Genomic DNA, 15,688 nt, shown 5'->3' on the forward strand with positions numbered 1-15,688 from the left:
GTTTCTTTGATAGCATCTGGGTGCCTTCCTGCCTAGGGGAATGGGCATTCTGGAATAATTGAGTAGAGGGGAGTGTCTTAGAGTGTTTAGTGTTTCACCTCTAGTTTTAGAAAAATGTATGTTGTTGTTTTTTTTGAGGTCGTTTATTGTTCCTGATATAAAATATCATTATCTTTGGTTTATTGTTTCTTTTAATAAACTTGGAAGAGGCTGTCTGCATTAGTATAAAGGGAATCGAGGATGAGATGGGAACAGGGGACTGATTATAGAATTTGAACTCTCCTAGGGTCCCATGGGGAAAGCCAAATCCAAAGAAAAGGTGTGACTCCCCTTGGGGCATGTGATACATAAGAGAAGGGATCAGGTCTCTGATTTCCCAATTCCCAGGCTCTCTCTTATTCTTGGTGGAACCTTCTATGCTGTCTCACCTCTGTTAGTGCACAGAGAACTAGGCCAGTTATGTCCTCTCTTCCCTGCCTCCCCCATTTGGCACTGGTACTTGAATAATTGGGAGCCAAGGCTACTATAAAGCAAAGCTGTGATTTTTTTCTGGGAAGCAGCATGAGTTCTGGAAGGAAGGATGTCCTTGAGCTTTTCTCCCATCCTGTCTATGTCCCTGAAATCCAGGATGTAGTAGACCCATGGTATATACCTGTCCAGCTCATAGGTTCTAAAACTGGAGAGGATCTTTAGAGATCCTATAGTACTACTCTCATCATAATAGCTGATATTTGTAGAGAGGTCTGAGGTGGGCAAAGATAGGTGGCAAAGGAAATAAAGATCTGTGCCAGGAGGCAGGAAGATCTGAATTCAAATCTGGCCTCAGACCCTGGACACAGGATTGCTTAACCTCTGTCACTTAATCTTCACTTAAGAGTCACTTAATCTCTGTCTGCTTACGGATTATCAACTGTGATATGGGAGAAATAACACTCCTACCTCCCAAGGTGGTTGTTAGGATCTAATTACATAAATTGTAAACTCTTAGCACATCACCTGAAACATAGCAGGCACTTAATCAATGTCCATTCCCTTCCTTTTACAACAACTTTTGAAGGTTAATCCTTCAGGGGATATTGTTATTCCCATTTTACAGATCTAGAACTGAACTTTGGAATCCCTATGCGAGGCAAGATTCTCAGATGCAGGTCTCACACATGAGATGGAAAAGTACCTTGAAAGATCTAGTCCTCACTGAATAGATGCAGAAAAGAGCCTAAAGAGGAAAAATTATTTACCCAAAGTCATAGTGGAGGGAAAGAAGCAGAAAAGATTTCAGGCTAGGTCCAAATTCAGTGGGATTTTTTCCCCTTTGCCACAATGTCTTGGTGCAAAAAAAGTCATCCCCAGAGAGGGAGAAGTGATTTGCCCAAGTTCCTAGGGCCAACAGTTAGCAGATCTGAGATTTGAAGCAAGGTCTTCTATGTGTCCCATTATGTGCCACGAAGGGATAAGGGTCTCCCCATCTATTGAGATTTCCTATATAATAGGCACAGTATCCAGAAACCAAGAATGGGCATGAAGCTGGATTCTACATCCAAAGACCATGGGATTTAATTATGGATATGGAGAATGGTTGAAAAAAGACAACAGAGATCTGGGTCTGCCTTTATTGGAGCTCAGAAAGTCATGGTAATTCACCTTAAAACAAAGAGGGCCTGAAAAGAAATAGTTACCATGGAGGAGGGACCCAGGATCCCAGGAATCATTCAAGAGGAAGTCTGCCTGCCTGCAAGCAGCTTCTCTACTCTTTTCTCAACCACATGCAAACACAGACACACACTGCTTGCGCTCTCTCTCTCTCTCTCTCTCTCTCTCTCTCTCTCTCTCTCTCTCTCTCTCATACACATACACACCCCAGCCCCACCTCTGACTCTCAGGCGCTGCTAAGCTTCAGTTCTCCTAGAATTCCTTGGATCTAATGCTCACTTCCCATTGATCCCATAGCTAACACATGATTGTCAGTGGTGGAGTCCAGGGACATCAAAAGCAGATCTAAAGGAGAAGCTAGTGTGATGGTTGAGGGCAGTGGGTAGGAAGAGGAAATGGTGGGGGGATGCTGACAACAAAGGAAAGGGCAGCAATGCAGAGGCTGAGATCAAGGACTGACCCCCATCTCTGCCAAATCTGGAAGGATTTGGCGGTGGGGCAAAGGAGGTGGAGAGGGTCATGGGGGAGCAGGTCACAGTCACAGAGTCCCTCATGTCCAAGGCACTGGATGAAAAAATAGCAGGTGGAAAGTTTGAGGTCTCCCTCCCATAAGCCAGTGTGGGAAAGCAAGATGGTATGGGGGCAAGGGGACAAAGACACATCTTGCATGCCTGTTGCTGGTGCAACAAGATTGGGGTAGAGGAGACACCACAGGCTTGTGACCCCCCCCCCTCAAAAAAAAAAACCCCACATGATGGGATCCAGTTCCTCCGGGCCTGCAGAGGAAATGAGCCACAGGCTGGCCCATTTGTCTCCAGGGAAAGGAGATAAAAGTTCTGCCCCATTCCATGCATCCATAGTGTTGCAAGGCAATAGGAGGGACAAGTGGTACATTGCCTTTGAGGAGCACTAAAGGTCTCTGCATCCCCCTCCTGGGGCCAAGGTTACCAAAGCACAGCCCCATCCAGGTTCCCATAGCCAGGCTCAGCCCGAAGTCTCCAGTAGGTGTTATTAGTGACCCACCACTCCTTTCCATTGCCATCTGTCTGTCTCCTGCAGGGAGAAAAGGGGAGACATGGGGGATATTCAATGAAGCAGCCATGAGGTCCTACTTCTCACATCTTCACTACCCATTCTACTGGGTAGCTCCCTCTAACTCCAACTACAAGTATCCCCTGGTCTAGGTGGCCCAGAGGATCTGGAATGGAATTGGGGGGAGGAGAAAGACAACAGGACATGAAGATGGAAGAGGCCCAGGAGGAAAAGGACTTCTTTGGGCACCTGAAGAATCGGGCCTGGTGGGTGATGTTGTTCTCCTCCATCACTTTGCGGCGGTCTCGTTGGAGCTGTTCAATTCTCCGTTTTTGGGATTCAGCAGCTTGAATGTTCCCCTCCTCTAGATACCTGAGTGACCAAAGCTCCATCAGTAACCCAAGACTGAAGTGCCCTTCCTCCCACCTCCTTGGTCTACCCTCAGCACCACTTGCAGAGAAATCCTAGCAGGTTCACTACCCAAGGGAAAGCTCCCTTCTCTGGGCAGGTATGGGGAAAGGTACATGAGGGATCCTGCCCCATTTGCCTTCTATATCATTGAAGGGAGCAGCAGGGGCCTAAAACCAGGACAGGGATATTGGACAGGCAGTACACTTGGCCAGCCAGACACTTTAGAGCAGGGAAAGCAAACTGTCCAGGGATGCCTGACCTCTGGTCTGGCCGAAGCCGGGTATCAGTGGAAGGCAGAGAGCGCTTCAGCTCAGCTGTCAACTCATTCAACTCCAGGGCAAACTGTGTAAAGCCAAAGTTTCGCTCATGGTCTTGAGGCATCAAGTCTGGGAGTGAAAGGGGTTTGGGGGAGAAGTTGATTAGAGCTGGAAAAAGGATGGCAGATGGAGCAAAGACCTAAGCCTACATGTCTCCCCATTAGTCCCTCTGAACCTTCTCCAATCCCTTCAATACCCTTCCAGCCCTTTGGTGGTGGGCACCATTGAACAATGCCACAGATGGAGAAAAGTGTGGAGAAAAATCCATCCCAGGAAAATAGGCAGACTTTCTCCTTATCCAGAACCAAGTGGCCCTGATCTGGGAGGGATGAAAAAAAGTGGGCTGCAGAGAACCCTGCCTCCCACATCTCATTCTGCATGGCTACTTCTCTTACTTGGTTTCCAGATGCACTGGCCACCAGGTGGGGGCCCCCGGTAGAGGCCCTCATGCCACTTGCCAAAGAGTCTGTGGATGACTCGCCCACTTTTACTGAACACAGCTCCTTGCACTTCATGGACACTGGAGCTCCAATACTTTGCCTGGGAGTGGGGGTATTGGGAAAGGGAAGGAGGAGGTAGTCAGCCCCATGGGTAGACGCAATGTGACCTTATAGGATCGGAAGCAGTTCAGGCAAAGGCCTCCTACCTTACAGAAGGTGATCTTGCAATGGCAGGAGCTGTCCTGAGTGTTTCGGATTAGTACCTCCCCATAATGTTCAATCCAGCGCTGACCACTTAGGATGTTATGGATACAGGATGTTACTTTGTTCCACTCAAAGTGGTCCCCAAACCTGGTGGAAGAAGAGTGTGCAGACAGCTGGGATGGATCGATGGATAAGGTCCCAGTCAACAGCCAGCCTTCTAGTCCAGCTTCAAGCAATGGCCAAAGCTACTGACATAGAAACTTCCTTATGTCCAGGATTCATCAGTGTAGTCTCTCCTGTCAACCTCCATCCACTGACCCAGATCGTAGGCTTTTAATGTCTTAGCAAACAGTCCTCAACAGCAAATTCATATCCCTGTGGCCAATCTGCTGATGAGAACCTCTGACCCTCACTAGGCTAGTCCTTGGACAACAAATCTAGATTCATTACAGGCCTGGACTTGAAACCTTGCCAAAACCTATGTTCTGTTGGCTCATCTTCGGAGAGCCCAGAAGGAATAAAACGCCAATACAGGAATTTCATATCCTTTCACATTATAGCTCACCTTATTTAGCTATTTTCTACAAAGCCCTTTCCTTATAATGTCTCTGGGATTTAGATAATGAAAGTAATATGAATCCATTTTACAGATGAGAAAAATGGAAACCAGAGACCTTAAGAAACTGGCCCAAGGAGGAAGATCTAGTAAGCTGGATATCTGAAATCCAGAATTTCTGACAAGTAGGTCTAAAACATTTTTAAAAAATAACTTTTACCTTCTTCTTAGAATCAATACTGAATGTCAGTTCTAAGGCAGAGGAGTGATAAGGGCTAGGCATTTGGGGTTAAGTGACTTAGTGTAGGGTCACACATCTAGGATGTGTCTGAGACCAGATTTGAACCCGGGACCTCCCATCTCTGCAACTGGCATTCAATCCATTTAGTCACCTAGCTGCCCCCAGCTCTAGGACTTTTGTCATTGCAATGACATCCCTGCATCACTCTGGCCATTTTGGTGTAAGTTAGGCATCTTCATCTGGATTTCCACTGTCTCCAGTTCCCTCAGGTTCCACCCCTTTCTCTGCACTAGTCCCCAAAGGCCTTGCCCCTCTCCTCCATGCTCCCATGAAATCCAGCCTGAAAAAATGCTTAGTTGGTCTTATCTTGGTTGACAGATTTGGGTAGGAAGCACTCACCGGGGAAGTCTGACATTCACAGTCCCCACTGGCACAATCTCCAGAGATTTCCCCCAGAACTTGTTCTTCCATTTCATATCTAGATTGGGAGATTGGGAGATTGGGAGAAAGGCAGAAGGGATATTGGAGAGAAATTTCTGTGAGCGCCTGAACTTTGCCATACAGCCTTCAATCTCATTTCACTCCTAAGAGTTCTCATCCCACCACTGCTCTCCTGTCCCCTGCCTCTCCTGCCCGTTCACATGCCCTCCTCCTCTCACCTTGCCAGAAGATGAAGTTATCTGACTCTGCATGACAAGCAGATATGGGTGGATGGTGGGAAACCTGAAGCAGAAGACAATGAGATTATTTCTGGGTTGCCCTTAAGGCTCTTCCTGCACCCCTTTTCCTCACCCACTCTCATCACCTGATCTCTACTTCTTTCCAGACTTGACTTCCCTTATTTTATAACATGAAAAATAACAATAGAGATTTAAGTTTAGTTGAGAAGCAACTCAGTATGATTGATAGAGGACTAGCCTTGGAATCAAGGATCACCTGGAATCAAGACCTGTGCACAGAGCAAGGCATTTAACCTCTTAGTGTCCCCAGAAAATTCTCTCAATCTGTACTGATGGAGTGAGTTCCCTTAATACTAATGAAATCCCAGGTCCATTCACTCGCCCTCAGTTATGTCTATTTGCACACACTTGTTTACACTCCAATCTATATTGATGAAAGGGAGTGCCCCTCATTACTAAAGAAATAACAGGTCTGGCTCCTCTCCTAGCCTCCCCTCCCCACGCACAAAAAAGTTATGTTTGTCTACATAGGTACACTACAGGAATTTCCTCAACAAGTGTTCCCCACACCAGTGAAATGATACATCCCTGTGCACACATGTGCTTCATGGCAGTGTTCATTAAGACTTACACAATTCCAGGACCTCTGAATGAATGAATGAAGAAATGAATGCGTGCATGTGTGTGTGTTTGCAGACATGTGTCTACACATGCCCTGTTTGGGGGCGTATGTACGCAGATTGTGTACCTATGTATGGATATCACCTTCCTGGGTGGGCACACGCCCCTTTCCCTCCCCACTTTCGGCCCACACACCTGCTCGCTAATGAAGCGGAAGCCTCGATCTGGCCGCTCACACTCGTAGGTTTCCCCCAGAACAGGGTTGAAAGGTTTGCACCCGGCCCGATGATAGGTAGAGGAATAAGCAGAGACAGCAAAGGCTGCAATGTATAACTGAGAAGGGGAGGGGAGGAGCAGACTTGAAAGGCCCATCGGTCCTACTCGAGCAAGGTGTCTGCCAGAGAAGGGGATCCTCCTACCACCTCCTTCCCATCCCCCTCCCAGACTGAGAGCCACAAGAAGGGACGGGAAGGTCCCGAGTAGGGCAAAAGCAAACCGCGGATGCCAGCTCTGAGGCTCGGTTTGCTAGTCTAGAAAAGGAGGGGGTTGGTTTAGGAGTGCTAGTACACACGTTCTAGGATTCCTGGTAGAGGAGGAAAGTGGTGGGGTGGGGGCGGGGGCGGGGGCGGGGGCGGACGCAGCTCCCCGGCCCTCCAGGGAGCGGCGGGGGAGGCGAGGCTCGTACCATGCGCTCGCAGGGGTCCGGCGTGCGGCTCGCCTGGTCCAGCAGGTTGCTATACTCAAGCTCCTCACAGAGCCGCTGAAGCGTGTTGAGGGGCTCGTTGAGCTGCACGGGCATGGATACTTTGGACAGGTCTTTGCCGATGTTGTTACGCAGAATGTTCCACAGGCTCACGTCGGTTCCGGGGCCGCTGGCTGCAGGGAGGCAGCGCCGCCGAGGGGGTACCCCAGCTCCTTCTGGAATACAGATGCCTGGCTCCCCCCAGCCCCAACCCAGTCTCGTCAGCGCCCTGCTCCACGTCCAGGACCCTGCCTNGAAGGGAAGGGAAGGGAAGGGAAGGGAAGGGAATGAATGAAGAATGCTCTCTCTCTCCAGCCACATTCCCTTAAGGTCTGAGCCTTTTGCTACAGCTCGAGGGATCAACTTTCTAAAGTATCCTTGTCCCTCAGGGTGTGGATTTTGGCACCCAAACTGAACTACTTGGCTTAGCCTTCAATCAACCTTTTAGCAAGTCACCCTTCGGTCCCCTAGGGCTTCTGACTTAGACTTTATCCTCTGTCACTAGCCCTTATATAACCCTTCTTCCTTGAAACTGGTTATTTTCATAGCCTGTAATATTCTCCCCTACCTTCCTCTCCAACTCTAATAATAATATTTATAGAGTGCTCACCATGTGCCAGGCACTGTGCTGAGTGCTTTGCAATTATCTCATCTGATGCTTATAACAACTCTTGGAGGAAGGGACTATTATTATGCCCATTTTACAGATGAAGAACCTGAGGTTAAGTGGCTTGCCCAGGGCCATACTACTATTACAATATGATCTCCGTTCTTCCTAACTTCAAGTCTAGGTATTCTATCCACTCTGCCACCTAGCTTCTTCATCTGATCTTTCTTCTCCCTTTTTAATCCCTATTGGCCTCCTCCAAGAAGCCCAACTAGATTGACAAGGTTTTCCCCAGATCCCTCCTTTCTATTCCCTTCCATCCCCCAACACTAAAGTTCAGGCTTCACTGTGTTCACCTGACCTTGTCTTTCTCTCTTTGAGAGTCCTCTTTCCCCAACCATCATGACCACAATTGTCAAACATTAACTGTGTGCCTCCTATATGTAGGGAAGGAAACATTAGTGCTGAGGTATGGGTCAGGGGTCACAAAGGCCATAAGGCACAGTCCTTGCCCTCAAGCAGCTTAATCAATCAAGCAATGCACAACTATGTAGTTAGTGTGTACTATGTACCAGGCACTGTGCTAGATGCTGGGGATACAAAGGAGTGAGGCATTCCCTTAAGGGGATTACATGCTAATGCTACATATAAAGGGGAAAGGTGACTGGAGAAGGGCTCCCCTCGAGCATGTCCTATGGTTGCCCCATCAAACAGGGGCTTCTGTGAGGATAGGCACTCAGGAAGGTGCTGCTTTTAAAGGGAAGGAGACTTTGATTCTAGGGGCTCCCCTCACCATGGGAACACCGATCTAGCCCCTCACTGTCTTTTAGCCAGGATGACACCTTGTCCCGAGAGCCAAGGGCAGGCACATTGTCTGTAGATGCCAGGTGGGCACTGGATGTCTGCAGGAATTAAAGCAAGAATCCAACTGGATGGGTGCAGTCTGAGCCTCAGCCATCCCTCTTCCACCCCAACACCATTTCTGCTCTAGGATTTACCTTCCGGTTGGTGCTACTCGCTGGGAGCTTTGGGCATCTGGCCATATCTGGGCGCTGTGCCATTCGGTGGGCACAGAGCCGGGCCACCCAGCTTTGGAACAGCTCCTGGGATTTGATCTACGGGAGAAGAGAGGGGGAGATAGAAAGACAGAAGACCTCTAGGTCTGCAAAGTGGGCTGATCTGAGACCCAGATCCTGGATAAATAAGCATCAGTCCATTTTGAAGTCCCAGTCTTAATGAAGCTGAGCAGCCCTGTTACTTATCTCCCCAAAGTGCCTGAGCAGCTGTTTATTCACAAACGAGAGGGGAATGTCAGTATACTAGTTGATGTACGTGACAATTGCCCTCTCCTCCAGGCCCTGCCTCTTCCCTCCCACTGCTCCTGCCTCAGCAGGCTGGCTTCTATCTCACCTTGAGGTGGTAAATGTTATCCTCGGTGTCAAGGTCAATTCGCTGAGCTTTCTTGTTGATTGACATGACGGAGGATCGGACGTCAATGGAGCCATGGAGTTTCCCCTTGGCAATCTGGAGGAATTAGGAAAGAGGAGAGCTGGGGGGGGGGACTAGGGTCCAACCTCAGCCCCACAGAACCACCCTCACCCTGCCTTTGACCCTAGCCTCCTCTAAGTTTTCAAAGGAGGGTCTTTGAAATCTGGTTTTCCCATAACTCACGTTTCTAGAGGAATTAAAGCTTCCCCAAGTGCTCTCCCCACAACAATCCCCCAGGGTGAGCTGGACATGTATGATTATTTTCATTTTATGGATGGGAAATCTAAGGCCATGATAAGTTCAGCGACCTGCCTGAGGAGAGGTTCTGGGGCACCTCCCGGAGCTTCTAGAGCCTCCCCCTCTCTTCCTCCTTCCTAACTCCTTCTTCAAGACCACCATTGTTACTACTAAACCACACTCATATCCCATCTCCAGGAGAAGACAAAGAATTCTCTTTCTTTTCCCACCTCCTTTCCAAACCTCTCCTCCAAGGAATGTGGAGTTGGAGACCATTCTCCCGGCCCCCCTCCACCACCACCACCATCCTGACTCCTTGACAAGGGCCCCAACTCACATCCTGCCTAGTGTTTGCATATCGAAGGATTCCATCCTCGAGGACAAAGTATCTCTGTGGAGCAGTCCAGGAGGTGCAGAGACCCAGAGAGAGAGAGAGAGGCAGAGGCAGGAAGGAAAATAACCATAGGTTCATCTTTGTAAATTCTTCTCTTTTTTTTGGACAAAAGTCTTTTGCTGGTGAGTGAGGAGCTCCTCCCCTTACCTTGTGCCAACCCTTCAGGGGCCACTTCCTCTTCTTGAGCAAATGACCTTCTTGCCTCTCTGGCTGGGTCCCCTCCGTCCCCAATCTTCCCTGAGGCTCCTCTACTAACTCCCATAGTTCCAATCCCTGGAGGCAAAGGAAGTCTTTTACTGGGGACACCTGCTTCTCAGAAGCTGTTATAGCCCAGCTCTTCCCCAGCCGGGACCCAGGGGCCTGCTCCCCAGTTCCTGCCTCTCCTGTATATCCCCTTCTCCCTCCCTTTGGAGTTATCCCCAAACCCTCATTGACATGCCTGGGTCTCCATCTACCCCTTCCCACTGCTAATAACACACCCTCCTCGGACCTGCTGGATGATGTACTTAGAAGGCTGGGTGCTGTCTGAGAGGGAGGGAGCAGCAGCCCGACGTGGGGAGCCAGGGTCCCTCTCCTGGCTATCCATTCAGGAGGGATGAGGAAGTGTCCAGTCAGAGTAGAGGGGAGGGGGAAATGTCACCTAGTGGTCTGGAGACTGTCCTGGAGGAAGAGAAAGATCACCTTGGATAAGTCACCTTTTTCATTCACCTCAAGCCAGTCCCAGACCCTCTAGGGAGATGGAAGATTGAGCGTCAGCCTGTTATTGCTAGAATCCAGCATCACCTTCGACCTGCCCATCACCTATGTCCCATTTTCCCAGGTCCCGGCCAACTCCTGACCCCGGGCTAGAGAATGGGAGTTGGGGATCTGTGGATAAGCTGATTCTAAGAAAGCCACGAGAGGTGTGGCCAGCCACACCCTGGGCACACACAATTGGGCTCTGGAAAACGCTCTTCTTTGGCAGAGACCTGGGGGCGGGGGAGGAAGAGGAAATAGTATGGAGAGGAATTTGGGGGCAGGATCTAGACAGAGGGGGTCTAAACAGCCAGAGATCAATCCGTCAACTACCATTTATTAAGAACCTTATATATGCGGTCAACTTTTCCCTTCGGAGTTCACTCCCCTCATTCCTGTACAAAATCCTTCCCACCTTCTCTTCCCTGCCCTTCCCCCCATAATGCCTAGTGGAGAAACTGAGGCCCGGAGCGGATGCATCTTTCTCCCTCTGCCCACCTGTTCCCCTCCTACTCTTCACCAACAATTCTCTGAGTTCTTCCACACCCCTGGAGCTTCTATTGCCTCCCCCTCCCTTCCTCCTTCTTAACACTCCTGGACCCAAGTCCCCGGGACACAAAAATAGAGGTGCTATCCATCTGCTAAAAGAATAAGGATAGAAAGGAAATGGAGCTAGAGCTGGTGGGGAAGCTGTAGGTGGGGACCATTGGTGGACAAGAACAATTCAAGGTCTTCCCAGGTCCTGCAGCAGTGCCCACTGGTGCCCTTGGCACCCACACTGGCCATCCTGGCACCACAGCTTGATCAATAATGCATGAGCATGTGTGGTGGTGGAGGTGGTGATGGGGTGTGTGTGTGTGTGTGTGTGTGAGTGTGTGTGAGTGTGTGAGTGTGTGTGAGTGAGGGGCTAAGGTGGAAAGGGAAGGTGTTAGCCTGAAGCCAGGGTTGTTGCTCAGGTGAGCCGGAGACACCAGGCACCTGAGGAACCGAGACCAGCTAGGTGCTAGCGATGTGGGCTGCCCCAGCGGCACAGGGTTGGGCAGAAGCCTGAGCCGTGGGGAGAAGCTCTGGGATCCAGCCTCGGAAACTTCCCCAAACTCTGCCTGTGGGTTGGAGGGGGGGATTTGGCCTTGACGTGGGTCCTGGCCTCACGGAGTCAAGGGAAATGGGGGATCTGTGCCTACCCGGAGCCAAGGGGGAGGGGAAAGTGGGATAAGGAACAAGGTGGACAGCTCCCTCCCTCCCTTCCTCCTCATGCCTAGGTAGGTAGGCAGAGACCGCCCACTTTCAGGCAGAGCTGGACCCCTTTCTCCTAGGAATGCCAGGTGATGCCAACGTGGCCCCCTTACCGTAGTGCCCATGGACTGCCGGGTCTGCTTGCCTGCCTGCTCGCCTGCACTGCCTCTGAGTCACCGTCTCCCTTTCTGAGCTGAGCAGCGGCGGCAGCTACTGCAGGAACCAGGAAGGAAGGAGACGTCGGAGCCTCCACTCGAGCCGGATCTCCCCACCTCCTCGGCCCCCCTCTATCCCCCCTCCCGCCAGGCCCTGGGCATCCGGGGCTCAGCTCTGCCCCCCGGCTCCCGGGAGGACTCAGGGCCGGGTAGGCATCCCAGAGGTGAGGTGGGGGTGGCAGTGAATGGACACCACCCTCTCCATCGGGAACGATTCCAGGAATGCCAGGAAAGGAGGGGAATGGTTAAAGGAGGGGCCTCAAGGCAGAGGAGGCCACCAGCTTCTTCAGCCTGCTGCTGCCTTGGCCCGGTTTGGCATCTGGCATTAACCTGACCCAAGCTGGTGCCTGGTGCTATTTTGACATCCGTACTCACCCCTTTCTTATTTAAGAACTGAAAAGGGACCAAAGATTTTTTTTGGAGCTTTGGTTGTCAGATGGGCAGTTGAAGAGAGAGGTGGCCTCAGGACCTGGGTCTCTGGGGCGGTGCTGGGACGGCTCCCTGGCACACTCTGCCACTCCCAGGGCAACTGTGCAGTCTAATGGTGAGAGCTAACCAGGAAGCAGAATGTCTAGGCTTCCCCCTATGAAACTGAAACCTGTCCAAAATGGGGCGATACTGCATAAACCTGAGAGGAGACATAACGTGGATGGGGAAGGCATGTAGAAGAACACAACTACAGGACTGATCCCAGAGAAAAGTGCCCAGGACAAATGCCAGCCAGTCCTAGTTTTTCCCCTTAGGGGGAAGGAGGTAAAGGAATCCAATGTCCTTTGACCTCTCAATCATCGCTAATATTTTTGTTGAAGTTTTATTATATATTTTTTAAATTTTAAAAATATTTTCCCATGGTTACATGATTCATTTTCTCCTCCTCCCTTCTTCCATTCCCCTTCCTGGAGCTGACAAGCAATCCTGCTGGCGTATGCATGTGTTATCACTCAATACCTATTTCCATATTATTCCTTTTTGCCACAGAGGAATCTTTTAAAACCAAAATCCCAAATGATATATCCATATAAACAAGTGATAAATCATATGTTTTCTTCTGTATTTCTGCTCCCACAGTTCTTTCTCTCCATGTGGATGGTACATTCTTTCTTGTAAGTCCCTCAGAATGTCCTGGATCATTGCACTGCTGTTAGTAGCAAAGTTGATTACATTTGATCGTTCCACAGTTACTGTGTACAGTGTTCTCCCAATTCTGCTCATTTCACTCCAAATCAGTTGGTAGAAGTCTTTCCAATTTATATAGAAATCCTCCAGATGATCATTCCTTATAATAGTATTCCATCACCATCAGATACCAGGATTTGTTCAGTCATTCCCCAATCCAGGGACACCCCCTCGTTTTTCCTACTTTTTACCACCGCAAAGAGTGCAGCTATATTTTTGTGCATCACTAAATGTTTTGGGTGTGATTTGAAATTTTTTATTTAGTTAATTTAGAATATTTGTCCATGGTTACATGATTTATGTTCTTTCCCTCTCCTCCTCTCACCCCCCCCCTCCCATAAGCCAATGAGCAATTCCACTGGATTTTACATGCATCACTAATTTTTTTTCTTTAAACCCTTACCTTTCGTCTTGGAGTCAATACTGTGTATTGGCTCCAAGGCAGAAGAGTGGTAAGGGCTAGGCAATGGGGGTCAAGTGACTTGCCCAGGGTCACACAGCTAGAAGTGTCTGAGGCCAGATTTGAACCTAGGACCTCCCATCTCTAGGCCTGGCTCTCAATCCACTGAGACACCTAGCTGCCCCCCATCACTAATTTTTAAGAAAGTATTTTATCAACAGTAAGATAGAATTCAGAGGCAGCTAGGTAGCACAGTGGATAGGAGTCTCAGGCATGAAGTTGAGAGAACCTGGGTTCAAATCTGACTCATCACACTGCTAGCTGTGATCTAGGCAAGTCACTTAACCCTTATTGCCTAGCCTTTGCCAATCTTCTGTCATAGAATTGATACTAATGCCAAAGGTAAGGATTTAAAACAGTTCTTTTTAGTTTAAAAGGTAGAATTCACTGGTAGCCAACAGTTCAAAGAGGCACCACTCAGATTTGTATTTCAATGCTTAAGCTAAAGCAGAGGCCTTTCTAGGGTGGAAATGGAGGTGCCTTTTAGGAGGTTTGCACTGTTTTGGTGGGGGAATGGGGATGGGGTCTCAAACCTGCAAAATAACACAGGTTGGGTACCCTCAATCTACCCCTTCGACAATAGACCATGAATTAAAAAAATCAAAATTTTTTGATAATTGTATTTCTACAGAATTGTTTTCATTTAATTCTCTACATTTTTTTATGCATTTATAAGCATTCTAAGAAGGGGTCCACAAACTTCACTGGACTGCCAAAGGGGGCCGTGACCCAAAAAAGGATGAGAACTGCCCTGGAGGTTAGCCTACTCAGATGTTTGGAGACTGGGGAGGCAGAGATGAGTAACAGTGCCAGCTGACACCCTGAGTACCTGCTGTGTCACCATGGCAGAAAATAGGTCTGAATAAAGACAATCAACTCTTGGGAGACCACAAGATTTTAGTATGTCATTTCCAGACAGAGGGATTGACAGCTTTCCTGATATGAGAGGCCTGGGGCCATTCTAAGTCCGCTTCCACAATGACCGCGTGGCCAGGGATACAAGGTCCTTCACTGGGCACTGTGGGAAGCCGGCAGCTACTACTAGCTGGCAGGGCCGTGCTCATCCACTGCTAAGGGAAACTGGGCATTGCTCCGGGCCTAGAATCATGTGCTGCTTTGTTTGCGCCTGCTCTCCTCTCCCATTCCCATTCTGCCTAGTCTAGGGGTCACTGTAATGATTTCTATTTGGGGATGCTCTCTTCTGCTCCTTGGATCAGGAGCTTCTACAAGGGTAGAAGGTGCCTCTAGACTCCCCAAAGGCAGAGAACTAAGTTTCCTTCTTACCCTCAGCACTCCGTATTCCTCCTTAGCTTCACCCTCCATCCTCCACTCGCTTCTTCCTTTCTCATCCCCTCTTTCATCTAGCAATGGTAGAAGGAGCAAATGACTCTTGAATACCCACGATGCCTCCCTTCCTCCACCTAGAAGCGAGGCGACTGGGCACAGCAAAGCGTGTGCCATTAGGAGGCCCTGGGTTTGAGTGACACACTGATGACTAGCAGTGATGGGCCTTACGTGATCACTAATCTCGCCAGGCCCAATTCCTCTCTTGTGAATGGGAGACAATACTAGCGGTAGGTATATTCTCCCAGGGATGTTGTGAGTGACGTGATTCATAATTATCTAAGAGATATTATTAGTTTCAAGTCAGGAAGACAGGCGGCAGCAGTCAGGCCCCTGGTTTCCCAGCCTTGTTTTTGAACCAAGGAACTAGGCCAAGGATGGGCAAACTACAGCCCTCGGGCCAGATGCTGCCCCCTGAAATATTCTTTCTGGCCAAAGAGACATTATTCCTAATCTGACAAATACAATGAGTAGGATACAATACAATGAAACTTCCAAAGAGTTGCCTTAGAAACAGACTGACAGATGAGCATTTCCTTTCCTTTGGCCCCCTCTTTAAAAAGTTTGCCCATCACTGAGCTAGGCAGTTGGGTCAAGGAGCTCCTCTCCTTCTCTGCTTTATCTTCATCTCCAACTCCAAATTCTTGACTATCCCATATAGATAACAGAGGCAGCTAGGTGGCTTAGTAGTTAGAGTGCTGGACCTAGAGTCAGGAAGACCTGAGTTCAAATCCAGTTAGACAGTTCCTAGCTGAGGGACCCTGGACAAGTCACATAACCCGATTGCCTGATGAAAGGATCCACTGGAGAAGGAAATAGCAAACCTCTCCAGTATCTGCCCCAAAAATTCCATGGATAGGTCCATAGGGGTCACAAAAGTAGTAAACAACTGAACAATAAGA

At 49.1% G+C, this 15,688-nt stretch overlaps 1 protein-coding gene across 1 annotated transcript; it reads right to left on the reverse strand.

Annotated features, from left to right (window-relative positions):
• Positions 1–1,822: 1,822 nt before the first annotated feature.
• On the reverse strand, positions 1,823–11,790 carry OSBPL7 (oxysterol binding protein like 7). The gene is made up of 17 exons (XM_044675112.1): positions 11,705–11,790; positions 10,111–10,280; positions 9,768–9,893; positions 9,564–9,617; positions 8,912–9,025; positions 8,479–8,616; positions 8,295–8,403; positions 7,858–7,938; positions 6,838–7,142; positions 6,348–6,485; positions 5,511–5,574; positions 5,251–5,329; positions 4,057–4,201; positions 3,806–3,950; positions 3,353–3,479; positions 2,932–3,054; positions 1,823–2,703 (listed from the first exon to the last, which is right to left on the reverse strand). The coding sequence occupies exons 2-17, from the start codon at positions 10,204–10,206 to the stop codon at positions 2,595–2,597; spliced, it is 1,953 nt and encodes a 650-aa protein (XP_044531047.1). The 5' UTR covers positions 10,207–10,280; positions 11,705–11,790; the 3' UTR covers positions 1,823–2,594.
• Between the last annotated feature and the right edge of the window lie 3,898 nt (positions 11,791–15,688).

The sequence above is a fragment of the Gracilinanus agilis genome, chromosome 4 (assembly GCF_016433145.1).
Source record: "Gracilinanus agilis isolate LMUSP501 chromosome 4, AgileGrace, whole genome shotgun sequence".
NCBI lineage: Eukaryota > Metazoa > Chordata > Mammalia > Didelphimorphia > Didelphidae > Gracilinanus > Gracilinanus agilis.

What these genes read in the sequence shown, in the direction of transcription:
- OSBPL7 (XM_044675112.1), bottom strand. Translation starts at nt 10,206, where the DNA reads ATGGATAGCCAGGAGAGGGACCCTGGCTCCCCACGTCGGGCTGCTGCT. An exon ending in CGGACCCCTGCGAGCGCATG is followed by an intron (nt 6,486 to 6,837) that starts GTACGAGCCTCG and finishes TCCCCTTCTCAG; the next exon opens with TTATACATTGCAGCCTTTGC. An exon ending in GCAAGATCACCTTCTGTAAG is followed by an intron (nt 3,951 to 4,056) that starts GTAGGAGGCCTT and finishes CCCCACTCCCAG; the next exon opens with GCAAAGTATTGGAGCTCCAG.